Source organism: Harpegnathos saltator, unplaced genomic scaffold (assembly GCF_003227715.2).
Source record: "Harpegnathos saltator strain DR-91 unplaced genomic scaffold, Hsal_v8.6 scaffold33, whole genome shotgun sequence".
In the NCBI taxonomy this organism is placed as follows: Eukaryota; Metazoa; Arthropoda; class Insecta; order Hymenoptera; family Formicidae; genus Harpegnathos; species Harpegnathos saltator.
Genome location: NW_020230128.1, coordinates 595,349 through 622,023, shown reverse-complemented (window position 1 = coordinate 622,023; position 26,675 = coordinate 595,349). Strand labels below are relative to the sequence as shown.

General features: G+C 47.1%; 1 protein-coding gene across 1 annotated transcript in view; it reads left to right on the top strand.

Moving 5' to 3' along the window:
• The window catches only part of chinmo (Chronologically inappropriate morphogenesis), an 81,196-nt gene that overhangs the window by 24,490 nt on the left and 30,031 nt on the right, over window positions 1-26,675 (top strand). Inside the window, exons 3-6 of the mRNA XM_025300107.1 lie at window positions 19,177-19,397; window positions 19,889-20,364; window positions 22,011-22,258; window positions 22,376-22,648. Coding sequence (XP_025155892.1) covers window positions 19,177-19,397; window positions 19,889-20,364; window positions 22,011-22,258; window positions 22,376-22,648 — 1,218 coding nt within the window. The remainder of the gene's footprint in view (window positions 1-19,176; window positions 19,398-19,888; window positions 20,365-22,010; window positions 22,259-22,375; window positions 22,649-26,675) is intronic.

The window sequence follows — 26,675 nt, the reverse complement described above, 5'->3', positions numbered from 1 at the left end:
GTCATTTTGGGAGCGACGCGCTATCTCAGCGCATTAACTAAGGGGGTCGGCCCTCGGTGGGAAACTAGGTCGTGTCCACACGTCACGAAGCTGAGTGTTGCAAGCCGGACGGAAGCGCGTGTAGAGAAGCCGCGCGAGAAGCCACGCTCCAATGCGTGCGCGTCCCTCAGCCTGCAGCATGCTCGCCGACGGCTCACTGTTTCCGGAAGGCATCTCCGCAAGCTCGCCGCTAGGTCCGCCGTGACGGACTGCGCGAGGTAACTCGACGTGCCCACTCATATTCATGCACTGCGTCTTTCGGGGTGATGAACTTCTTCTGAAAATTATCTGCATCCCGTTGCCGTGAATTTTAATGAGAGTACTTTTATGAGCTTTTATGAGCTTTTGAAAGGGCTTTTATGAGCTAGCTAAAAGTTTTGGAGTACATTCGTGTAGGAAATGTGGGAGTGCTGAGTATAAAATATTGGTCCTCGCAAAAATTGTTTATTAGTTGTTTGTTCGTTAAAAGCTGAGTTTGACAGGTTTCGCTTCTTGACGATAAGTCTAGTTGACAAGCTTTGCTGGAATAAATTTGTCTAATTGCTTTAATCAGAGTCCATTCCGAGAATGGATCAAGGTTCATTTGGCGCTCTTCTTGCCGCCAAAGATCCTCGCGAAGATAATAGTCGAGTCGCTCTGATGGAACACTGCCTCTTTGCACTCTGAATCGTGAAGGTCTCCTCCACTGGGATTCGATAATCAGCAGGAGCACCAGTTTCTTTGCAAACAAGCTCGATGCTATGGTTCATTTGAAAATGATTGTATTAGATTAGGTTGGGTTAGGTAAATTGATAGACTCAGTATATGTTATTTTAGTATATGATAGAGACTGATCAATTTAGTAATGCGAAATATTTAAATAATATTTTAATGTGATGCAATTTTTTAATTTCGTTAATCATTATTAACCTTGTCGATAATACTATTTGTCACGTGACAATGGTTAAATAAATTTTCAAAGGATTTCAAAGGAAGATATAAGAAGAAACGGTCGTTTGAATTGCTAACTTTATTCGTTCATTAACTTTTTGTTTGCGTACGATCACGGAAGTGTTACTTAAATTCTCAAAAATGTTGATGTAGAAGTCGAAAATGGTGTCTAATGATTAGGAAAGAAAATTCGTTAAACTCGTTTTCTGTTTAATTACCGAGCTTAATATCTTATATTTATCTTCTCCTAACTTTGTTAGAGGAGTGCGCTACAAGAAGTTTAGAAACCCTTCGCGAAACTATATCTGAAAATTTAAATAACGTTATATGTCGCTGATAATATTACACTTGAATTTTCCAGATAAGTCCATGTATATTGTGGTTATATGTTTGTTTACCTAGTATTTTAGTCATCTGTTTCTATTTTTTTGCACAAAAGTTTGGAAAAATTAAAAAATAGACCAAGTCTACATTGCAATAGGTTAGGTCAGAACAAATATTCATTTGTTATCATATAAACATATAATCACGTAAATTCAATTTACAGCAATTGTTAGATTAATGCGGGTGATTTTTCGAAACTTATACCAGATATTACGGAGGTAACCGGAATAGAAATGTCACGAAGCGAAGAATTCATCGATACAGAAGTGTTCTTCCGCAGTATAAATCTACGGAGAATCTATAAAGATTAAGATTACAACAAAACTTATATTTTCTTGGACCATACAGAAATATGGTCGGAATCAACGTATATTTGTCTAAGAACGCCACGCACATTTAACCACAACATTGTAATTACTCGAATGTTTCGTTTGATTTATCCGCCGTTTGCTATTTCCCTGGTAATCCATATTGCAACATTGGTATAATCCAGTTTCGCAGAAGTATAATTTAGCGTAATCTTTGGCACAATATTTTCTTTCTGTGCCCCCGAACTTCATCCGTACGCCACAGCGATTTTTGTTCGAGGCACGAGTCTTCTTTTCTAGCGTCATTAGTAACATTCTTCATATTATCGTACATACTTGGATGAAATATTGCCGGCGATTATTGCGCTTTGTCCAACAGCAGTAACGTTCCCAACGTCCGAGGGCGAGGAATCGCAAAGGATGACGAGTGGCCGCCCTTTTACGATAGCTTACAATTTATCGACAATCGCGTGTCGATAAACGCCGAGAACGATCAATTCGCACAGGCTGCGCGCTGCCATCGTGCTCCGGTTGGTCCCGCGTCCGGCATGATATCGCGAGATACTTAACATTGCATCCGTCCATACGGCGGCGGATACTGCTGCGGTCGCGTGACGGATACGCCGGATGGAACGATCCTGATTTCGCGTTGTTGCGCTTTAGATAAAGGCGGCGCGGCGCGGCGGATCGCGCGCGAATATTGATAAATTGAACACGCGAGTGTACAAATGCGAAGACGCGCGGAATCGCGCGAGATCAAGCGGAACTAGGGGTTGCCAACTGTCCGGTTAATAAGTCAAACCGGACGTCATATGTCCGGTTTTTCAGTTATATCCAATCAATGGAATGAGAGAGTTCAGCAGATTTTTTAGCAACGTTTCTCCGTTTCAAGCGCCTACAAACGGTCGAGCGCCACGAAAAGCCATCTAGTGGATGATCTGCCGATCCATCATCTCATATGATATTAAAAAAGTAATAGTTTGTTATTTTATTCAATCAAATCTTGTTTATAAAATTGTTTGGAAATTGATATTGTAAATAAATTCTCGTCATATTTTGTGTTTGATGTAACGTTATGATTATTATTTCTGTCCGGTTTAGTCCGGTTTGGCTTTGTTACCAAAGAAGAAGTGTCCGGTAATTTTTACTTTTGGACTTGGCAACCCTAAACGGAACGCACGTCGTCATGCGCGCGCAGTTGTCTTCAGCTTCAAATTCTTTTGTTACTTCGCTTATTCCTTATTAGGGAGGTTATATTGCCATTGCAGACATCTAATTGCGTATAATTTCGTTCAGACTAAACTTCAATAATGCTCAAAAAAAGTAGGTAGACTCAAGACTGTCAAACAGCCAAACAAATATAAAAAAAAAAGAACCGGAACTTGTTGCCTAGCTGCTCAGAAACGTCACAGATTTGCTTAATTTATTTTTGAAGATACCATAAAAACTACTATAACATTATGTAATTTTGTATGTATACACTAGTTATAAGCTTCTATAGATAATTTAGCGTATTGTTGTGTGAAACGCGCGATAGGCATTTGCCCTATTTATTTATTTGCATTTATTTGTTGATTTGCATTTATTTATTTATTTGCACGATTCAGAAAAATCAACGTTCGCGGCGCACGTAACCGGTGCCGAGGCTCTCGTGTGCTTCCGGAAACAGCGATACGCGGCGTGTCGGAAACGTATATACACCGCAGTGAGCTTTTCTACGGCCGCCAATTGTGTCGGCCGCCGCGTCTGTCATTCGTATGTCTTCGCATGAATGAAACATGCCATTGTGTGGCGCTCGGTAACCTAAGTAAAGCACAATGCACACTATTTACGCGCAGCGTCGCCGATATGTCCAGACGATAGGAAATGTCGGGCAAGTGCCGCTGCGAGCGGTATTTTATCGCCGATTGCCTTCGGAGCGAGCGACAGAGGGAAGGAGAGAGGGAGAGAGAGGGAGAGAGGATGCGGCGTGTGCGTGTGTGTGTGTTTTCAATGCGTCCGTCCGAGTTGAAATTTTGATTCTATTTTCGACCCCTCGATGCTCCATTTCACGCTAATTTAATACTCTGAAGCTTATACATCAACCTACTTTGATTCCACTTAACCTGCAGCTTTGCTGAGAGCTCTTTTAACTTGCAAGTTGACTCTGCCCAGCAGAAATCGAGTCGATTTCCCGCGAGTCGTCGTGCTGGCGTATAAGATGCTGACAAAAATTTGTTTGCTTTGTAATGCATTTTTTTGCGGCTGTTTATGAAACAAATGTTCAATGAGAAAGCTTCAAATTCTTTTGTTACTTCGCTTATTCCTTATTGGGGAGATTGGGATTATATTGCCATTGCAGACATCTAATCGCGTATAGTTTCGTTTAGACTAGACTTCAACAATGCTCAAAAAAGTAGGTAGACTCAAGACTGTCAAACAGCCAAACAAATATAAAAAAAAAAAAATCGGAACTTGTTGCCTAGCTGCTCAGAAACGCCACAGATTTGCTTAATTTATTTTTGAAGATACCATAAAAACTACTATAACATTATGTAATTTTGTATGTATACACTTAATTATAAGCTTTTATAGATAATTTAGCGTATTGTTAGTATCAGTTCCGGTTAGTTTTGAGGGCTTAATATAGATGGTTATAACTACAAATCTACTGGAGATATCTTGAAAGTTGGTACGCCATTTTAAAGCTTGGACATTTCTACAAATAATTTGACATATGGCATGTACATTCGTGAACATAACCATACTTTTTTGTGCGATTGAAAATGGAGCGTGGTAAAGAGTATTTTCGACATTTACTGCTTTGTTGTTTCGATTCGAAAAAAATGACTGCTGAAGCCCACCGATGAATCGGTGGGCAAGAAACTTATTCTGACTCTTCTCCATCGGTTAAAACATGCGAGTTCTGTATCAGAGTTCGGTATCAGCAATTTCGGCGTGGTGATTTCGATTCGAAAGACAAAGAACGTTCAGGTCAACGAAAAAAGTTTGAAGATGCGGAATTGCAAGCATTATTGGACGAAAACTCAGCTCAAACGCCTCAAGAACTAGCTGAAGCATTGAATGTTGCAGGTAAATCAACCGTTTCAGGGATCGTTTACACGTAACGGGGAAGATCCAAAAAGAAGGCAAATGAATTTCACATGCATTGTCTGAATTGACTATTCAAAATTGTTTAACCATTTGCACTTCATTGCTTTCTCGTCATAAAAAGAAGCAGTTTTTGTATAAAATTATAACTGGAGATGAAAAATGGATCTATTATGATGCTAAACGTAAAAAGTCATGGACAAGTTCGGACCAACCACCAACATCGACTCCAAAACGCAACATCCATGGAAGTAAAGTTTTATTGTGCATTTGGTGAGACATGAAAGGCGTCGTGTTATTATGAGTTGTTACAACCGAATCAAACGGTCACTGCTGTGCGTTATCGACAACAATTAATTGTGAATTTATGATCATGCTTCAAACCAAAAACGTCCAATAGCTCGAAGAAAATGCAAGGTGATTTTGCTGCACGACAATGCTCGACCGCACGTTGCAAAAGCAGTTAAGGATTCACTATCGGCACTTCAACGGGAGGTCCTACCATGCGCCGTGTATTCACCAAACTGTGCTCCTTCCGATTACCACTTGTTTCGATCTATGCAGCACAAAGATCTATCACAGCCTTGCTGACTAGCATTTTAATTAAATCATACGAAGAAATACAAAAATGACTTGATGAGTGGGAGTTGCTTCGAAGGACGACCTTTCCTTTTATCGCGGAATTCACTTGTTGCCCGAAAAGTGGGGAAAAGTTACAGCTAGCGATGGAAAATATTTTGAATAAAATATAATTTAACGTCTCTTGAAAACAAACGTGTTTCTTTCGCAAAAAATCCCTCAAAACTACTATAACCGGAATACCCAATATTAAATACTTGTTTTAGTATTAAATAGCTTCGACGAATTATTTGTAAAGTCCTGCTAATCGCATGAATACAAACGTCACGCAAATTATAGGCAGCCAACATATTAAGGAGCTACAAGTAATTTAGATTTTCTGCCATTTAGAGACGCTGAACGAGACTTCAGTCCTCTCCGTATAAATGAAATCTCCGCTGCTCCTCCGGAATAGATATTAGACAGTTGAGATTGGAAATAGGATCAAAATTCCGGCCTCACTATTCCGTTTAACGCTAATTTTATACTCTGAAGTCGATTATTAACCTCTTTCGATTCCTTTTAACTCACAATCTTGCCGAAAAGTCTTCTTAAATACCTGCTAATGGCAAATCGTGCATCTTACGCCATTTAGAAGCGTCGATGAAAGCTTCAGTCTCTCTATAAGTAAAATCCTCATTGCCTCTCCGGAATCTATAAACTATAGTTGGAAATGGGACTAGAACTTTGACTTTTTCGGACCGCCGCCCACTCGCCAGTACAATCGAGTGCGTCGGGATTCAGAGAGAGAGAGAGAGAGAGAGAGAGAGAGGGAGAGAGAGAGAGAGAGAGAGAGAGAGAGAGAGAGAGAGAGAGAGAGAGAGAGAGAGAGAGAGAGAGACTCTCGACTCACTGGTGCGAGAACAGGACCTTCCGCGAGCGCGTTAACGACCGCGCGCGATCGAAGGACACCGATCGATCGCGAGACGCGTCTCCGAGCACGAGTAGTTTCAAGAACTGTAATTTACAAAGACCAAGGCACACAGCAGCAATTACCAGCGCTACCGACGTGAAGATGAGAAATGATGAAGCTGTCACGGAAGAAATACGACGTCAGTTTCGCAGCTAACGCGCGGACAAAAAGAAGAAGAGACAGCGGCGCGCGCGAAGAGAGAGAGGAGGAGGGAGGGGGGGGAAGAAAGAGAAAGAGAGCCGGCTTCACCCGGGATAATCGTCGCGATCGCGCGCTATCGGCGCGGCGGGGCGAGGCGAGGAGCGGGAGTTCGGATCAGCGATCTCCAGCGAGATGAGTGCCTCGTATCGCAGGCCGATGTTATTCTAGCGTACGCGTCACACACACACGTCGGCGGAATGCAAGGCGCGAAAGCCGTATAGTAATTCGAGAGGCACTCGCGATGCGTGACAGGCCCCCGCCGAAGGGGACAGCCGGGCGGACAGGCGGGCGGGTGGAGGGGAGAGAGAAGGAAGAGAGAAGCGAGGAGGAGTGAACGAACGCACTCGCCGCGGTTGCCGCTCGCAAACTTCGCTGCTTATAGCAAGGTACACTTCCTGGAGTCAAGGTTAGCGCGCTCTCTGATGCAACAGGATGCCGGCCATTGACTTCGGCCACGGTCATCCTCCTCCTTCCTTTTCCTTCTCCTACTCCTCCGTCTCCTCCTACGGTTGTCCTCGCTTGTGCGTCGTTACGCGCGAGCTTTATCCCCCGGGCGGCTGGGTGAATGCACCAGTGAATGACCGGTTGAGGGATCGGATCGATCGGATCGTCGTCATTCAGCGCTAATTAAAATCGCGTTTCAGTGCCGGAACGCTCTCCGGTGCGCGGTGGACCTTCGACGACTTCTTTTTTTTTTCCTTCGTTTCCTTTCGCCGCAAATACCACGCCGCGCCGGCTCTGAAAGAAACCTGGCACTTCTGCTGCCACTTTCGACTTCGATATTCCGTTTAATGCCGATTCGATATTCTGAGGGCGACATCAAAGGCTTCGTCGTATTTTACCTACAGCCTCGCCGAGAGTTGAAAAACTTACAAATGTGAAGTTCGTTTTCTCTCATTTAGAGAGACTAAGAGGCGCCGAGTAGGATCTCATAAATAATATAAATAAATAATATAAATTATAAATCGGTTCGCCAGAATCTGCAGATGGTAGACGGAAATCAGATTGGAAATACCTTGGGTTTGACCTCGACATCGAATTTACTCCAATTTCACACCTACAACCTACAACCTGCAATTTTGTCGAGAGAGGTCGCCTTGCAAACGGTGCGTCTTCTGCCGCTTGAATTCGCAGACCAAGACTTTCTCTACTTCATCCTCAATCAAACCTCCACTTCAGACATTTAGCGATCGACGGCGGGAGACGGAAGATTGAAAAGAAAAAATTAAACTTTTCCTCGGTCTTCTGTTCATTCAGGAATGCTCGGAAATGAATGCAGGGAGGAAGCAGCGCCGGCTAAAACGGACGTTGTTAAATTACATCGAAAAGTGTGCTGTGCGCGAGGAACGGCAGGCACTCGCACACATAGCACTCTAGCCTCGGTTGTTATTGACCGGTGATCGGACGCTCACTGATACAGCTGTCCTCCTCCCCCTCCCCCCCCCCGCCGCTGCCGCCGCTCTTCCCGCCCGGTGGTCGCTGATCTTTCCGATCTAACCGCGCGCGCGCGTGGCCTTCTCCGCTGCTATTTCTATTACAAACATGCGATCCCCGGCAGGCCGCACGTCGCTGACGCGGAACATCGCGGCGGTTAATCCGGCTTTATGGTGGTGCGGAGGAACCGTAATAAAACGCGCGAGCGTTGCGCAACACACGCACACGAGGCCGCCGCCGCCGCCCGATGTCGGGGATATTGCCGCGCGGTGTTTCGCTCTCGTGAAAAATCCAGAATGATGTCCCAGGGACTCCTCCCTCCCTCCCTCCCTCTCTCTCTCTCTCTCTCTCTCTCAATTTTCTTCGTCGTGCTTTCGGTCCCTCCCCCTGCCTCTCTCGCTGCCGAAACCGGTTTCCCTCCTCTCCTCTGAGGAGGTTGCAACTTTCGTCCGTCGCGATCGTTAGTAGGGATGTTGATTTTTTTTCAAGCAGATCGATTTAAAAATCGATTCGAATCACGAGGGGAAAAATCGATCTTTAAAAAATCGCTTTCAGTAAAGAATCGATTTCAGAAAATCGATTCGAATCGGTATGCATGTAAAGTGAACCACTCATTGGAGTATACTACCTGTCAAATTTCTACACTCTAAAGTAGACCTCGTGTAATTCATATAAAGTTTAATATGATAATTAAAGAGATTAAACAGATGGTACTCTTTTGGTTGTGTTGTGCGTGGCCACAACAAGATAGGAAAAGATCTTTAAATCTTTATGCTAAGGATTTAATGAGTTTGATTAAACATCAATCAAGGGTTTTTAAACGTTATTAAATAAGAAATCACGTTTACTATTATATGCATATACATATTATATGCGTATACATATGTATATAATACGTATATACTATTATATAGAGTGGCTGTGATTGGTTCTCGCGTTTCGTTCCGCTGAAAATGTTCGCCCATAGGCCTAAAGGGGCAACGTAATGTGTGCATCGTGCAGCCATTAAGTGACTTCAAATATTACAACTAAAAAGAATTAACAAAAAAAAGCTATATCACTAGTAGAAATTGAAAGTATCGTGTTGCCGATTTTCTGAATTTACAGATCGATCCTTGAATCGATTCACTTCCAGAAAATTAATTGGAAATCGATCTTTATCCGATTAATCGATCTTCGATTAAATCGAGTTTAAAATCGGCATCCCTAATCGTTAGGTAACCACAACAGCACGCGCGTCGCGTCGCGCCTCTCCGCTTTTGTTTCTGCGTCTGAATTTCGCGCGTTCACGCGCTCGGGCGAGCGTTAGACACGCGCGCGGCCGGGCCGGGGCCTCTTCAAGGCCCGGTTCGTTAGTATTACAAGGCAAACGCGCGCGCGCGCGCGGAGTTGCGAAAGCGCGAACGGCGCGACGGCCCTTATCAGATTATCAGAGCCTGTTGGCCGCGCCGCGACGCGTACGCGCTGAGAGGGGTATCGAGAACGGTATCGCCGGAGAAGCATACCGCCGCGATGCTCCTTCTCGCAGCGCGGCTGCAATAACAACCGCTCGGAGAGCGAATGCACAGCCGCCGCCGCCGCCGCCACCGCCGCCGCCGCCGCCGCCGCCGCTGCCGTCGACGCCGTCGCTGTCGCCGTCGCTGTCGCCGTCGCCACGCGCTCGCGCTGATAAAAGGCCGAATCACGAAATTAATCGGCACACTCGAAAGTGGGTCAACGACACTGCGAAATTGCGTAACGTGCCAACGCGCCAGCTGCCGCGCGTGCATCAACACGCCCGGCGACGGACGTCGACGCCGCCGTCGCGATGCATCGATACAGTTCCGTTGCGACCGATCGACCGTCGGGGATTCGACGGGTGGTTTCTCGAAATTCGCTGGGGAGATCTCTTCACTTCGAGTCGATCTTGCGCTCGTGAATTCTTCGCGACGAAGCGTCGAGCACCGCCGGCCATTTTCACTCCGCTCAATCTCCACAGTGTCTCGATCGTGAAATATTTTCACGAAATTCGGAATTGGAGAGTTGTTTGCAATCTCTCGCAGGGAAGTCGAGGACAATCTCATCATGTTCTCCGATGTTCACACGCGGACATGGTCGTTCTGATTGATCGAGATATTCGCTCCTGCGGAGTTGGAATTTGCTATGAGCACTCTCGCTTCGAGTGAAAATACGGCCGCTGTTTGTTGGTTTTCAGTGAGATTCCATTCCAAGATATTCGGGAAGCAAGAAGATGATAGAAGATAGTTTCCACCGACGTTTCTCCCTCTCACATTCAAGCTTTTCCGCTCTCTAAACTTGTTGCAGTTGAGTCTCACTCGAAACGAGGGAAAATTTGCCGGCGGAGCAACGGCGAAGAGCTTCGGAATCATAAGAGTGAATATCTAACTCAAACCGTACAGTCAGAATTCTTTTCCGATTCTATAGAAGAAGAAATGTCTCATATTTCTATCAACATCAATTGGTTAACGTTAACCTGAGTCTCTAAATTTCAAATTCTACTCAGAAAATGAATTACCTAAATTCAATTTAAGGTCTAACCGATTTTGCTAGAAAGAGGGGTCGGTCAGTGCGAGTATCCTCAAGTTCTTGTGGAGCACGTTGCACCTTCGCTCCTCGATTTTGGATGAGACACTCAACGACTCGCCGTGGGAGATTTACTCGGAGCGCGAAAGCCACGTAAGAGCAAAGTTTCGTTCGAAAGAAATCCCAAAGAAGAGAGCTCCGACACGGAGCTCCAAAAGCTTCAAAAGCAAGATATTCCGACGCGCTTCAGGAAGAAATGCACGCGCTTCGTTCGGGATGCTTAAGCGTTAAATTAATAACCGCGTGACCCTCGCATTCTTCTCCTCTGAATAAACCGCGCCTCTCGAGATGCGGTTCCTTCCGCCTTTCTTTCTTCTTCGCGCTGGCCGACAGAACGCACACTCTCTCGCGCGCGCGCGAGATGCTCGGTCCTCTTTCCGAGGGAAGAGGAATCACGTACGACGCAGCAATTCGCGCGCGAAAGAGAGATAGATAGATAGAGAAAGAACGAGAGGGCCGGGGGCGGGAGAGGCCGAGAGGGAGAGGAAGAAAGAAGTTTCGCGCGCGATTAGCGTTCACGGACACGCGGGCGCGTCTATTTTCCGCGTTTCGGCACCCTTCCCTGCGCGCGCTCTCGTGCTGTGCACACACGTGTGTGTGTGTGCGTAGATACACCCGATTTCTTGCGAGGGCAACCTCGAAACTCATGGCCACCCCTCCACGTGTCGTTTCTCGCGCGTATCGCGATGCGTATGTGGTGCGTTCTTCCTCTCCCCGCTCCGCCCGTCCCCCGTCCCTATCCGATCGTTTCGTCCCATTCCGTCCTGTCCCCGCGCCTCTCTCTCCTCTCTTTCTCGCTCTCACTCCTCCTCTCTCTCTCTCTCTCTCTCTCTCTTGTTTTCGGCGGCATTTTCCGCCGCTGTGCAACGAACTTGGAACGTGTGCGAAGAGAACGACCTTGGTCCCACGCGGCCATTGGCCGGGACCAGAGACGCAGAGGAAGCCCGGTCGCCGATTGGCCGTCGACTTTTCGTACGGGCGAACTAGCTGAGCCGAGCTAAGCTGAGCCGGACCGAGCGGAGCCGATACGCGCGCGCGCGCACACCCGCTCACGTTCGCTCGCTCTGCATCGTCGACCTTGCCGGGGCATTGACCGCCGTTCCCGTCCCTTGGCCGCCTTGCTCCGTATCGTTAGAATTGCTCTCTCGGTCCTAATCAAATCGTCGCTCGCTCTTATCTTTTCGCGAGGCCGCGGCGAGACCGCCGAGTACCCGCTCGCCTCGCCTCGCCTCGCCTCGACTCCGCTCGGCCCGGCGTGGCGTGCCGCGCCGCGCCGCGCCGCGCCGCGCCGCGCCGCGCGAATGCTTTCGCGTGATTTTCCACTGCAAATTCTTCCCTCGTGGATTTGTCCGGTCCCTATTCGATTGTCCGTTCGACGCTCGAGAAAGAAAGCAACGGACGGCGTCGGCTCTCTTCTCGTTCTCGCTTCGGAACGATCTCGAGTTGAGGCTTTGGTTTTACTTGACAGCTAAACTGTCAACTAACAATCAGGGATCCTGTCAGGGACCAATGGGGATTTAATTTATACAGAAACTAGAGTCTCTTACCTCCTCTTACTTGGCGCCTTCAAGTGCCAGAAAGCGCACAATTGCCACTTGTAGGTTCTTTACCTCTCTCGGCAAGGTTGCAGGCGAAATACAATCGAGAGAAGTCGATGATGTAGCCTTCAGAGTACTGAATCAGCGTTAAATGGAACGATCAAGGTCGCACGCAGGATCTAAATGTCGACTGGAGCTGAGAGGACTGAAAGTATGAGACATTCGACGGCACGACTTCGACAGAGGATTAAAGAGAAAACAATTATCGTTTCCTCATCTACCATGATATAATATAAGATAAGAGTATAACATAAATAGCCAATATTTCCAGCGCGAATCGTCACGTCGGCTACTGCCGTAACCAATTACGGCGCAAGCTCGTGAGCATCCGAGTCGAAATGTTGGCCACATCCCCGACTTGAGATGTCCCCAACAGCCATGGATCTCGGGGAGATCTCTCGCCTGCAACCTTGCCGAGAGAGATAAAGAACCTACAAGTGGCAATTGTGCGTTTTCTGGCACTTGAAGACGCTAACAAGGAAACATAGGGAATTCGGAAATTAAAAAAATTATGAAACTTTGTGTGGAAGTAAAGTGGTGGTCATCCTTAATGCAAAATTATTTTTTATTCGTGCGGACTTCCAGTCTGAGGGGGGGGGGTGAAACCACCCTTCGAAAAAAACAATCATTTTCATTTATAGCGTATATCTTTTAAAATACGAGACATATGCAAAAATGATTTATATGAAAGTTGTGGTGTATTTCATATCCTTTGCAACTATGATTTTGCAAAACTTGAAAAATTGCATAGATTTTGCAAAATTGAAAAATTTTCGAAACCACCTCCGCCCTTTTCGAAGGGTGGTTCCGCATGAACAAAAAATAGCATAAATTTTTCATTACGGATGAACCACTTTACTCGCACGCAAAGTTTCATAATTTTTTGAATTTCCGCGTTTCCTACTTTTCCTCGTAAATAAGAGACTTTAGTTTCTGTATAAATTAAATCTCCATTGGCCGCTGGCAGGATCCCTGTTTGCTGCGGACAGTTTAGGTGTTAAGTAAAACCAAAGTCTCAATCAATGGGGATTTCACTTGTGTAAAAAAGAAACGCTGGAGTGCCACCGAGCGCGCCTCTAAGCGATAGAGATCGCCAATTTTTCCACTCGTAGGTTTCTTCAGGCAGACGAAGCCGCGGCGGACTCTCTCGAAATACAATCCGAATTTCGATCGCTTTTGTGTGTCTCCGCGGACGAAATCGCCAATCACGCGGACGTCGAGCCGCGAAATTATGATCGAAAGCGCAATAGTTTTTTGCGGCCGGGGCGACATGCGTGTAAATGTGTGCGCGCGTGCGTACGCATACACAGCCGCCGGTCACGGTGCACACGTTCACGAGGTTCCGAATTATTATCGCGCGTAGTAGGGGGAACGATGACCGTCGTAAGAGGCTCCGAAAAGCCCAACTCCCAAAGAGCTCTACCGGCTGGCCTTGGAATATGAATAGATTGCCCGCCAAGAGTGCATTGCACTGTTGCGTAACTACGCGCGTTTTATTTGCAAGTTTCGTGTGACGACAGCCGGCCCGCCGCGCCGCGCCGGCAAGGCAATCTGGCCTCGTCGCAAAACCCTCCGGCGATCTCGCCCCGGCACACACACCGCGGCATTTGCAATGTATATCGCCGGCTAATGCGCTTCATACGCCGTTTAAGACGCCGATCGCGCGCGCGCGCGCTCTATGACGACGGAATGTACGAGCGAACGGCCGCTGAAGAGAGAGGCACGTGGATCCTCCGAGCGTAAACAGCCGCGCCATTTATCGCACTGACGGCCGATGCCGTCAGTGCAAATATTGCAAACATTGTCCCGCGAGTATGAACAATAACAATAACAACAACAACAACAACAAAAGGAACAAAAGGAAGGAGCTCGGCGTCTTTCCGTCGCTGACACATCGCGGCCGAAGATACACCGCGCGAGGAGAGTTATCGTCTCGCTATCGCCTTCACTTTGTTATTCCGTGCATTCGCTCGGCTTTATCGGCGATCGCCGACGAGATCATTTCGCCGCGATAGCATTTCTGTGTCTGCTCGTTAAATATAGACCTTGTACTATGAACAATATCTAAATAAATATGCGAGCGCGAGCGAGCGAACGAAAGCGCTCTCTCGGCGCGCCTTATCTCTCTACTCACTCATTCACGGCAACAGCTCGCCCGATGAGTCGATGACGGCGATTGCGGCATGTTATAAACACGTTCTCGCCGCCCCGTCTCCCTCCCTCCCTCCCTCCCTCCCTCTCCGCGCGTGCACGCGCGTTGCGTTACGCAACGCCGCTGAAATTCCTTGCAACATCTCGCCAGTATATTTTGCATGCGCCCTGATAACGGAACAACGCCGAGCGCTCTCGCGCATATACAGCAGAAAGAGAGAGAGAGAGAGAGAGAGAGAGAGGGGGGGAGAGAGAGGGAGAGAGAGAGAGAGAGAAAGAGTTCCGACCGCGCGCACGGCGCATTACGAAATTTATTAATAACCCCGGCATCCCCCTCTCCTTCCTGCCCGCGCGGGATGAGCTTTGCATACCTCATTATTTCCACAAGTGTGCCGGGGAGAAGAAACTGCGTGCCGTCTTGCGTTTCACGCGTTTTCGAGCGCAGTTCCCAGGTGTACACCACGCCGGGATGTCTCACTGGCCGCTCTTGCCTCTCTCCGGTGGCTTTTTCTTTTTTTTTGTAATTGCTTCTGTACGATATCATTAAGAAAAAGAAACGAGAGAGAGAGAGAGAGAGAGAGAGAGAGACTATTGGACTGCTTTTCACTCAGGTCTCAACAGCCGATGTTTTTCAGCCAGCGAGATGCGCGTCATTTCTCGCCGATCGATTAATTCTCTTGTTTACGCCGCGCCGGAGTGAGCGTCGCGATACCGGCGTGCATATGTGTGTTCAAATTCCGCTTATGCGATACCGGCATAAGCGATGGCGCAACCCGCCGGCATCACTCGCGAAACACCCACACGCTCACGCGCGACTCGGCCGTTGGCCCTTGCATAGCACATTCGGGGCTTATATTTGGCTCCCGAGTACCTGCGACGGCGGCGGCGGCGGCGACGACGACGACGACGACGACGACGACGACGACGACGACGACGACGGTGACGACGATACGCACGAAGCTGTATAACAGGCGAGTTGCGAGCCCCGGAATTATCGATCCGTTGTTGCGGGAAGTGGACACCCGATAATCGGGCCATGGGAGCACGGAAAATTGCCTCTGGTCGAAACTTCATGCTTAACCCTTTAACGCCCGACTTTTTTATAAGTTTTTTAAGAATAAAATTTGAGTTTTTCTGAACTGAGACTATAAGTAGCGATAACCAAAAAAAAATATCAGAATTTTATATTGGTTTTTTTTATCGTTCGTTTTTTGTTTATTGGTAAATATGACTTGGATCCTAAAAGCATATATATACCAAATGAGCAACCTATACAGAGAAAAATGAAGGGTAATCTATATGACATAACTCTGATAGTCAGCTTGACATTTCTGAGCTGAAATTTTACTATATTTGTGAGTGAAGTTTATCATTCAGAGCGTCAAGCTTACTATTTCAGAAGAATATCTTATAGATCACCATTTAGATACGATCAATCGTCCCTTCATTTTTCGCCGCATAAAAAACCTGGTCACCAGGTTTCACGAAAATAGCTTGATTTCTTGATTTTCGTGTCCACCATATTGGATTCGCCATTTTGGATTTCTGTATTCTTTTAATTTCACATTTTGCATCTGAGAAAGCTTCCAAATGTATAAAATTATAACAGATACCAATCTATTCATTTACAGTGCACTTCTAGATGTCAATAACAATGCCTAACTATGCCTACTTGGAATTTGACAAAACATGTTATCATTAAAACTGAGCTAAAACTGAACTGAACCGAACCTACATATAATCTATATACCATTTTTTAGAAGAAGAATTCACCTTTACAGTGGTGCAAAGAAAACAAAAATATCTCCTCTTTTGACCAAGTTGTGGATTCTTAAATGCGTTTCTGGTAACTATAGTTACCAATAGGCGTTAAAGGGTCAAAATAACTCCTCCCCCCCCCCTATTGGAGAGATGTATTATTATCAGCGAGGCAATTTACGGAATACGGCATACTGCGGCGAGCGAGCTAGCGAGCGAGTCGTGAGTCGAGAAATACACGCTCGGCGACACGCGCTTAATAGAATATTCGTCGGACGCGGGAGATTCGAGCGATCGCGACGGGGAGCGCACGGAAATTCGATCCTGCGACGAAAGGCGTAGAGTGAGAGCTCAAAGAGTTTTGGTTACACTTTGTCCCGGGAGTCATTCGGGAAGACAGGTGCTTTCAACCACCTGGTCGTGCCTCCGTCACCTTTCTTTTCTCGCACTTGATTTCCTTGTTCGGAGGGTATCTCGCGCCGACGAGCCTCCGCCGCACGCTCGCGTCTCTAAGATCCGGCTAGGTGAAGAGGCGTCCGCGTGGAAACGTACACGTGGGCAACACTTGGTGCAACCAGGTCACTCGGCTTTTCTGCAATGTCGATTTATTATTTGTCGGCCGTTCAACGTAGAGCGAAGGATCGTGTCTCGGAGCAGCACGTTCGTCACAGCACTCGCTCAGCGTGTTAATTGGCGGAATGTCCGGAAATACTGTTAGACGAGCCGAATCATTCGTACGGTTTTTGTTTCTCGTCGAGACCTGTCGGACGCGTTTATGCGCGTTTACGCGCATCGCGTAGTTCACGGATTTGCGTGAGTTAATCGATGAAACTTTGTCGCGGCACGGTCTCTCAGTTTGTGATTATTTACCGTTTGAAAATGTCTGTCGGATTGAACGTAATTCGAGCATGTTTGCTTTATGAATTTAAACTCGGGTCGAAAGCTGCAGAAGCGTCACGTCGTGAGAGATGCGTAGTATTTGAGGAAGATGAGTTCTAGAAGAACCGACTGCACAGAAGTGCAGTTTAAAAAATTTTCTTCCGACGATGAATCACTTGACATTCGGGATCAGGACATTCGGGAAGACCTTTCGTTATTCCGTAACGAAGAGTTAGGAATTATTCGTAATTTATATAGCAGTTATAACATTTTTCTGAAAATTTCTACCTTTCTTTAGGTTTTAACATACAAAACCGCATGGACTCTGTTAATTACCTAATAATAACCTGAACTAAGGCTGTCATGTCGGTCTCTGTGTATCTACTAGTGATGGCCGATTTCAATTCGATTTTCAGAAAATCAATCTTTCCCTCCAAAAGTCGAATTTTTAGGTCGACTCTTTTCTCCGTTCGATTTGTGTGCAAACCGATTCTTTCAGACCCCGGTTGAATTCTTTATTAAGCAAACAACACTGATGAATAAGTGCGTCAACAGATTCTCAGTCAGAGTCAGAGAAACTCGATTCTCTATTGAAAAATAAACGTAATTTCTAAAAACCGAATGAAAAAGGATCGATTTACAAAAGTCAACGTTTTTAAGGAAGAAATCGATTTTCCAAAGATTGAATCGAGATCGACCATCACTAGTATCTATGCGATTGTTCTTTTTCTCTTTATTTTCGAGAATTTATTTAATTTTTTACAATTTGATAAACCTTGAGAGAGAGAGAGACAGAGACAGAGACAGAGACAGAGACAGAGACAGAGAGAGAGAGAGAGAGAGAGAGAGAGAGAGAGAGAGAGAGAGAGAGAGAGAGAGAGAGAGAGAGAGAGAGAGAGAGAGAGAGCAGTCCCGAGACCAGTCGGTCTCGACTGCAGCTCCAAATCAACGACTGACAGATTTGTCCTTCGCGTGCGTAGGACACAAGCGACTGTTCTTGACGATGGCGATTCAAGCGCAAGGGTGGGTCGATCCCGTCAATCATGTCCCTCGGATATTAACGACGCGTTATCTCGTCCACCTTTGTCATCTCTTTCCCGATACAGAGAGAGAGAGAGAGAGAGAGAGAGAGAGAGAGAGAGAGAGAGAGAGAGAGAGAGAGAGAGAGGTGAGAACCGTGCGATTGCACGCCGCTACCCCAACGGTCGGTCGTGCCCTCGCGGCCTTCTTTCTTGCTCCCTCTCCTTTTTGTCCTTTCATACGCAGCCGTTCCCGAATGTCTCTCCCGAATGGCGCCCTACGTCCGGCGCTCGGCCGTGTCGTATTACACGCCCGCGCACGCACTATACTCGCGCGCGTGAATTATGAATTACGGAAGATCGTGTCCGAAGATGACCTAAATACGCAACGAGCTGCGAGAAAGGGCATCGACGTCAGGCGAGCCAGCAGCGCGCGCGCGCGCGCGCGCGGTTCCTTTATGCCGCCGCCGGGGGCAGGGAAGCGGTGGGTCGGTTGAAAGAAAAAAGGAGGAAAAAGGAGAAGCAGAAGAAGAAGAAGAAGAAGACCGAGACGAAGACGAAGAAGAAGAAGAAGGGTTCGACGGTCACCGGCTCGCTTTGCACGCTAAAATTCCTGCGCTCGTCGGCGTCGACGACGGCCGCTCCGCACTTGCGAGCCGTGAGAAAGGAAAGAGAACGTGCGAATGGATCGGAAATTCAGATTTCGCCGGTCTCGCGAAATATTTCTACAAAAACGGCCGAAATTTAATTTTTTCGCACTTTTTAACTCTATTTCCATAGTTCTTTCATTCTGTGTCTCCATCTCTTATCCATACTATCAACTATTATTTTACTCAAAAATGAATGTTTAATCTCTAGTAAGCATAAGTATGCAGTATTGAACATTTTCTCACATAAATTTTTTCCATCGGGTCTAGAATCATATGTTCTTATTACAACTTATTACAACTTGGTCATTATTCGATAATAATTGGAATTTATATTGATTTTGTACATCATGATCGCCATGTTGAGTCCGCCATTTTGAATTTTGTGAATCTGACTTTAGGTTCGTAATCAGCGAGCCAAGAAACGTAGGACCGCCAAATATTTTAATAATTTTCTCAAGGGAAGTTAATTCAGCAGTGAAACGGTTAACGGACGCCGCAAAGTGCGAAACTCGCGCCGAACATTTCCCCGCGGTAGCGATATCATTTTTCCCCGACGACCGCGGCGCACCTGCTACTTCGGCAACAGTTTAAAACAGCGTGTCCTCTACTTGTGTGTTCCAGGAGTTACGTTCAAGGCACACAGATTAATCCTCGCAGCATGCAGCAAGCACTTTCAGGAGCTGTTCGAAGGAATGCCGCCTTCTCCCGCGGGACTGATCGTTATTCTCGACGGGACGAGCGCCCACGATATGGAGTCCCTACTCGAATTCATGTACCGTGGCGAGGTACACGTGTCCCAGGAATCCCTTACCTCCTTCTTCAAGGCAGCTGAATGCCTTCAAGTATGTGCGCCTGTCTTTCCCCGTAAATAATGATCTGAAATAATGTCACCGAATAATTGTACACATGGCGCGCGCGGCAGCCGGATATTTCGACGACCCTAAAACATGCCCGGCCGAGCCCGCCCGCTTCGGCGCGAGCGAGCGCGAGCAGTCAAATCATTTGTCAAGCTTTCCGACGAAAACGAGCGCGTTGTCAGCCGCGAGCCTCGGGCGAGCTCTCGTTTTTGCCTTTGACAAAATCGGAACAAAATCGCGGTCACCACCGAACACTCGTCCAGGCTGCTGCGAGCAACGGCAATCGCTGTGAACGCGACGATCGATCTCTCTCCGTGTCCATAAACCATACTCGCCATAATTCTGCCTCACAGTCGCGGCGACGATCGTTCCACACATAGGCTCCTTGCTTTTATCAGTTCCCCAAAAAGTCGCGCGCGCGCGCCTTCCTCTGCTTCATCTATAATTCACGTACGCTGTTTTCCCTGCAAACCTAGGTTAAGGGTCTGTCGATCGAGCAGGAGAAGCTGGCGGTAGCGCAGACGCACGCCGTGGAAAACAACAATGCCTCCGCGGATGTAGGAGGCGGCAGTGGCAACGGGGTTGGTGATGGCGGCGGCAGCGGCGGTGGCGGTGGCGGTGGCGGTGGCGGTTGCGGCGGCGGCGGTGGTGGAGGCGGAGGCGGAGGCGGTGGTAGCGTCGGGGGTAACGTCGCCAGTGGCATCGGCGGTGCCATCGGCAGAATCGGCAACGGGGGTGGCAGCGGCGGTGGCAACGGCGGAAGCGTAGGCGGAGGCGGTGGCGGCGGCGTCGGCGAAGTGAGCGACTTGAGCGAGGCGGGCGAAGCCACGATGGTCAGGAACATCATGAAGAGGACCCCGACACCGGCACCGTCGCCCGCCCCGGCGCACACCGTGCCCAACTTGTACTCCACTCCTCACTACTACGAGAGCCCGCTGAAAAGGCTGAAGAGGTGAGGCCTCCCTCAGCGGCGTGTAAAAGGCGCACTCGCTGCTGTTGTTTGCGGGAAGCCGAGGTGGCACGGCCGCGCGGATGATCCTCACGTGGGAGAGGCACTCACGTGGGAAAAAATGTTGGGCCGAATGAAACGATGTTCCGCTTCTCAAGTGCGAACGATGATACAGGGTTTCCGGTCGAAATGATGAGAATTCAGCCGAAATTATCAAGGCTTCTGCTCAACTTGAGCGGAGCTTTAAATTATCAAAATCTCAGGGTATGCCTGAGCCGTCGAGCTTTCTGATTCATTTGAACGGAATTCTGATACTTTTCAATCGGAATTTCTAAATCGTTGATATTTCACTTGAACATTGCTTTATTTAACCAAACACTTTTTTCTCCGTGCACCTAACCTAGAAGGAGCTAGCCGATGTAGCCGTGATGATGGCGGAAATGCTTCCTCGGAATGGGAGGGGGGGGGAGAAGGATCACAACCATAGGATATCGTTGAATTCTAGAGTGCTAGTTGTATCAGATCCTCCCCCTCTCTTCCTCCTAATCTCATTCTTTGTCTTTCCGTTGAGACATAATGAAAAGAGAGTTGATGCAATATCAGGAGCAAATTTGGAAATTAAGATCATATCATAATGATAAATAATAGTATCAAAAGCAAACGTAATTACAATCTCTTCGGCATCTTGCCAGAACGTCACAACATTACAACCATTAGTTTTCAATATCAACGTCGATATATTGCACTGAGGGTTGTCTTCGTGCGTTCAGTCCGCGTTCAAATCAACTGCTAGCATTCCAGAGCGAAACTCTGGCGCTACGCGTCGATAAACATGGCTCGCTGGCGGAAAGAGAAGAAAAATTTCGACGTCCATCGCGTCATTGTAATCATGAGATACATGTGCGCGATAAGCCGCTCCGCGAAACGGCTGCCGCTCTCTCTCTCTCTCTTTCTCTCTTAGCTATCCGCGCGTCTTTTCATTCCGGCGGTGTTTAGTACGCGGTGAATGCGCTCATTATTCGCGACAGCCGGGATCTCATCGCGGCGATGGCGGCCAAATGAGCAGTCTTCCCAGCGAAGTTCAAATCGACGATTCAACGGCGAGGTTTAGCTGATAGCGCCAGCTTATTTTTCACGTGTTCCCTTCTAATGGCGATGACGTATGTGACGCGATCCGTGGACGCGAACGGAGCGATAATAAATTATACACGCCGTGGTGAAACGGCCGGGCCGCTTTCTGCGAAGCGAGTCGCGCGAGTCCGGTTTCGACTCGGTTTCGGCTTGCCGGTAGATTTTATTGCGATTTCAGATATGCGCGCTACACGTATACGTGGAAATGAGCGTTTCTAGCGCCGAAGGCCACGGGGGATCGAAGGGCGCTCGTGCTACGGCGATCTCGTGCGAGATCTACGCTCGGGTGTGTGATCTCTCTCCCGCGGCCTCGCGCACAGCTCGGCGCTACGCGGTGTTTACCAAATGTTCGCGGAGGCGTTACGTTTTCTCAGCGATTACACTCGCCCGGGAGTGAGAGAGAGAGAGAGAGAGAGAGAGAGAGAGAGAGAGAGAGAGAGAGAGAGAGAGAGAGAGAGAGAGAGAGAGAGAGAGAGAGAGAAAACTTTTCTCTGAGTCGCGCGACCGCGTATTTTTAGATCGCCGAACAACGTCGATATGCTGGGACGAGCGAGCGTGTTGCGCGACGGCGCCGACTTCCGGCCCAAGTCCGCCCCGGACACGCTCTTGCTGGAGAGTCACTTGTACACGTCGTATCCTTTTTCCTCGGAGACGCCCGCGCACCCACACACCGCGCCTCACACGCCCACGGAACTGGAGCAGAAGCTGGAGCGAGCGCGGTCCGAGGAGCGCAACAACTGTGATCACCGAGAGAGCGTTGCCGAAGGTGAGCCCCGTTGTTGATCTCCTCGCCGTAGAAGCCGAGCCGGCCGGGCCCGGCCCGGTCGGTGACTTCGTCGACCCGCTCTGTCTCACGGAAACGCGCTCGTCCCGTGTCGTGCAGATCTCCGGATAAAGCAGGAGCCGGTGGCGATGAGCGATCAAGAGAGGGCGGACAATCTGGCGGAGAGACTGTCCGGCGAGGCTTACACCGGCCGGGGGTACGACGGCAGCTCGTACAGCCAGAACTCGGACCATCTGTTACAAGGAAGCCCGCAGCTGGGCCCGGCGGTGGTGACGATGCCGCCAGCTCATCCACCGACTCCCGACCTGAGTCCCGCGCCCACCACTCCCGCCGTCTGGAAGACGAGGGGCGGCACTGTCTCCACTCCTCACGGTGAGTGGAGTCCTTGTCTCTTTTTGCGCGCTCTTCGCGGGAACACGCCGCGGGGTCGACCTGGCGGAAAGTCCGGGGGCGACTCTGACGGTGACGAGCGTGGTATCTCGATTCGACTTTCAGAAACTCGCTCTTTCCCTGCGATTCATTTTTGTATCCTTAAAGGCTGTCATCAAATATCATCCCGAGCAAACTTTTGGTAAATATGACTCAGGGGACTTACCTCCAGTGGCCTTGATGCGGACATATATTGCAGAACTCATCCTCCTGAGTAACATTAAGAGGTTTTAGCCGTCGCTCATTGTTTATTAAAGAAGTTTTTTAAATAGAGCGTTTTTTCCGACACGGTGTATATTGAAAAAATGTTAAGCAGTACACATGAACGGGAGAGGAACGAAGCCCCTCCCCTTGCATTTCTTCCCCCAAAAGAAAAACTTAACCTAACCTAACGCAAATTATTACGTCTTACGTATGGTTGCGTTAGGCGTTGTCGGTTTTAAGAGGATCTTTTTAACAACGCCCAACAGTGTGCAAAGATGTAATAATTTGAATTAGGTTAAGTTCTTTTCAAAGAGGGGATGCGAGGGCTCTGCTCCTCCCTCGCTCACATATATTGTCTAACATTTTTTTAACGTACACTGTGTCGAAAGAATAGGCTTTATTTGTGTATTACCTCTTTTGTTAATGACTTTTTAACAAACAAAATGAGCGACGACTAAAACCTCTTGAATGTTAGTCAGAAGGATGAGTTCTATAATATATGTCAACATTAAGACTATTGGAGGTGAGTCTCTCTCCTACACCTGGTTTATCTACCAAACATTTTTTATTATGTTTATAGCAAAGTACACAGGATAATTGATCTGTTTTACGATAATATAGTTATTACTGATAGTGTAAATAAATATCCATAAAATTACGTGTCGGCAGTGGTTACGTTTTTTTTCTTCAGAAGATCAAGATAAAATTCGCATGGATTGACATTTCGCCCGTGACAGTCTTTAAGGGTTGATTTTTGTTCGCTCGATTTTTGTGCAAATTGATTCTTTTGAACGTTGACTCGAATTGAATGTTTTATTAAACGAAACAATATTGACGGATAAGTATATATGAACGAGTCGAAAATCGATTCTCTACTGAAAGATTTGTAGAAAGAGCAAACAGAAAGAAATCGGTTTGAAAAGAATTGGAATTTCGAAGACGAAAGGTCGATTTTCTGAAAATCAAAGATCGCCCACCATTGCTCTGCAGAGGCAGAGATTCGCGTCTTTTCTGAGAATGACGCGGTTTCGCCTGGATAACTCGACTTCGAGTCATGTGTAGCATTTTAGATTGCACGATTGACCGCTCGCGACCGCAAACGCGGTTTTCGGAGCCGCGAGATTTAGAATCGCGTTTACCGCGCGAACTTGTGAACGCGACACGTCACGTTCGCCGCGATTCTCAAGAGAAATCGCATTGCGACGCACAGTTTCGTAAGTCGCGTCTCCCTGTTTCCGAATTGTCAGGCTCTTATCTTAAGTTCAAGTCACATAGAGATCCAGTTGCACATCGCACTGCGATCCATGAAAGGAGAAATTGTCAGCGTTTGCGACGCGATGTATCGCAAAATTGCGCGTTACCACCCTGAAATTCCTTCACTGCCGGTCAAGGACCATCGATGGCTTTCGCGTTCGCCAGAAACGAGCGTTCTCAGTAGACGCTCGGTAATTTTTGTTAAATCTGTGGATAATACACCTTCGGTACACCTTGGGTAGACCCGGAAGACCACACCAACCGGATGTGAGCATTCGCCATCTCTGCTGAATGCAGTGAATGGTCCCTCGTGTGAACGCGATTCGCCGTTCGATCGGCGGCGTTGTGCGTGGAAACGGGTGGTATTAGATCGCAAATATTCGCGGGTGAGGAAGATAAGGACGCAGCTGGGTCTATTGACACGTGAAATCGAGGATGATGTAGAGCGAGCGCGTGCACGGACATTGCAGGTTTGTTGAACCGCCTCGCGCTCGCGCGCGCGCTGCGTGTATTTTGATTCATCGCCAGAATATACACCGCGCGAACGTGGAATTGCTCTTTCGCGAGCACGTCTGAAGAATCACACGTCGAAGACGACTTCTTTAAGCCACGGCTCGTCCTGGCTTGGCCCGGTTGGGATTTACGTGATTTTGCGCGATACATTGCAAGCACTACGACTTCCTTCGCAGTCGCAACGCAATATGCGATCGAATTTTCCGAACGCGTGAAATCGCACGCGATTTAGGATTACACGAAGCTACAAGAAATCGAGTGACGTGAAATCGCATAGACGACTGGCAGACGCGTTCTTTGCACGAAATCGCGTCAACGCGTCATATAAAATTGTAACGCGGTGCCACATCGCGACGGAATCCACTCAATTGTTGTACAAATCGATTCTGTCAGCCAGATTGAATTCCTCGAAAGAACATTGACGAGTAGGGATGGGCGATTTTCATCGAAAGAATCGAAAGAACCGATACTTTGTTTTCAATTGATCGATGTTTTCCGATGATTTTATTTTTACTCATTTAATCGATGTTTGATCATTTTTTCTCAACATCGGCGACCGACTTTTATTTTTTTTAAATAGAGGATTTTGGTAATATCGTCTTTCAGATATGGTGAACGAAATTTATGAACGTTAAGTCCGAGTTTGCAATACGTATAGTAAGCTTTAAGTCTTAAGAAATTGACCAACCATAGTGAATTATTCTTGTAAAAGTAGGTTGGGATCGGTTAATTTCTTAAGGTTTAAAGTTTACTACATCTATTGTGTGCGGTCATGAACAATAGGGTTGTCCGGTTTTTGTCGATAAGTTTCGGAACGTTGCCGAATGGCCCAATGAGAGCACTTATCTTCTCCAAATTAGTTCTCGTATCACATGGAAAATACATCAAATGAGATGCCGAGTTGAAGGCCTCGCACGCTGACGCGATTAGCGACGAATAATAAGCAATATCCATTAAGAGTTCTGTTTTAAAGAAGAAACGAAAGCACTTTCTTCTTAAAACAGAACTCTCATTAGATATCGCTCGTAGCAGCATGTCGCCAGTCGCGACCAGTGTGCAAAATCCTTTAGGAGGATTTCTAGTAATACTGAGAATACTGCGGGCGTCATTCCATCCTTGCATTTAACATTCAGTGAAAAATAAGAATTGAATAACGTCGGCTGCATCCATTGCGAATTTAAGAACGCATTCAACATGCAAGCAAAGAGAGCATCCGAGCGATGTTTCCGAACGCTTCTCTAGTGATGTTTAATCTGGTGCTAAGCAATTTAAATGTTTACTTTGCAAATTTAATCGATTAATCGGTAAATCGAATTTTTCTTTTAGAAAATAATCGATGTCATTTCATTTCTTTTCACTAAACGATATTTTAAACGTCGATGTATTTTCGGACATCGCCCATTCCTATTGACGAGTAGGTACACCAACGGATCGAAAATCGATTCTCTATTGAAAGAACCAGTTTGTGCAAAAGTCGAAAGGGAAGGGATCGATTTAAAAATCGATCCGTTTCTAGAGGAGAAAGATCGATCTCCTGAAAATCAAGTCGAGATCATCCATCATAGTTCCGCCTCATCGCGGCTCTTACGAATTTGCGAGTCGACGAACTTGCGACGAATCTAGAGGAGCCACGTGTGTCGTAAGACTCCTCCGGGCTTTGGGCTAGGGATGCCGATTTTTTTTTCAAACAGATCGATCTAAAGATCGATTCGAATCGCAAAGAAAAAAATCGATCTTTAAAAAATCGCTTTGTTAAGAATCGATTTCAGAAAATTGATTTGAATCGGTATGCATGTAAAGTGAACCACTCATTAAAGTATACTATCTGTAAAATTTCTACACTCTAAAGTAGACCTCGTGTAATTCATATAAAGTTTAATATGACAATTAAAGAGATTAAACAGATGGTACTCTTTTGGTTGTGTTGCGTGTGGCCACAACAAGATAGAAAAAGATCTTTAAATCTTTATGCTAAGAATTTAATTAGTTTGATTAAACA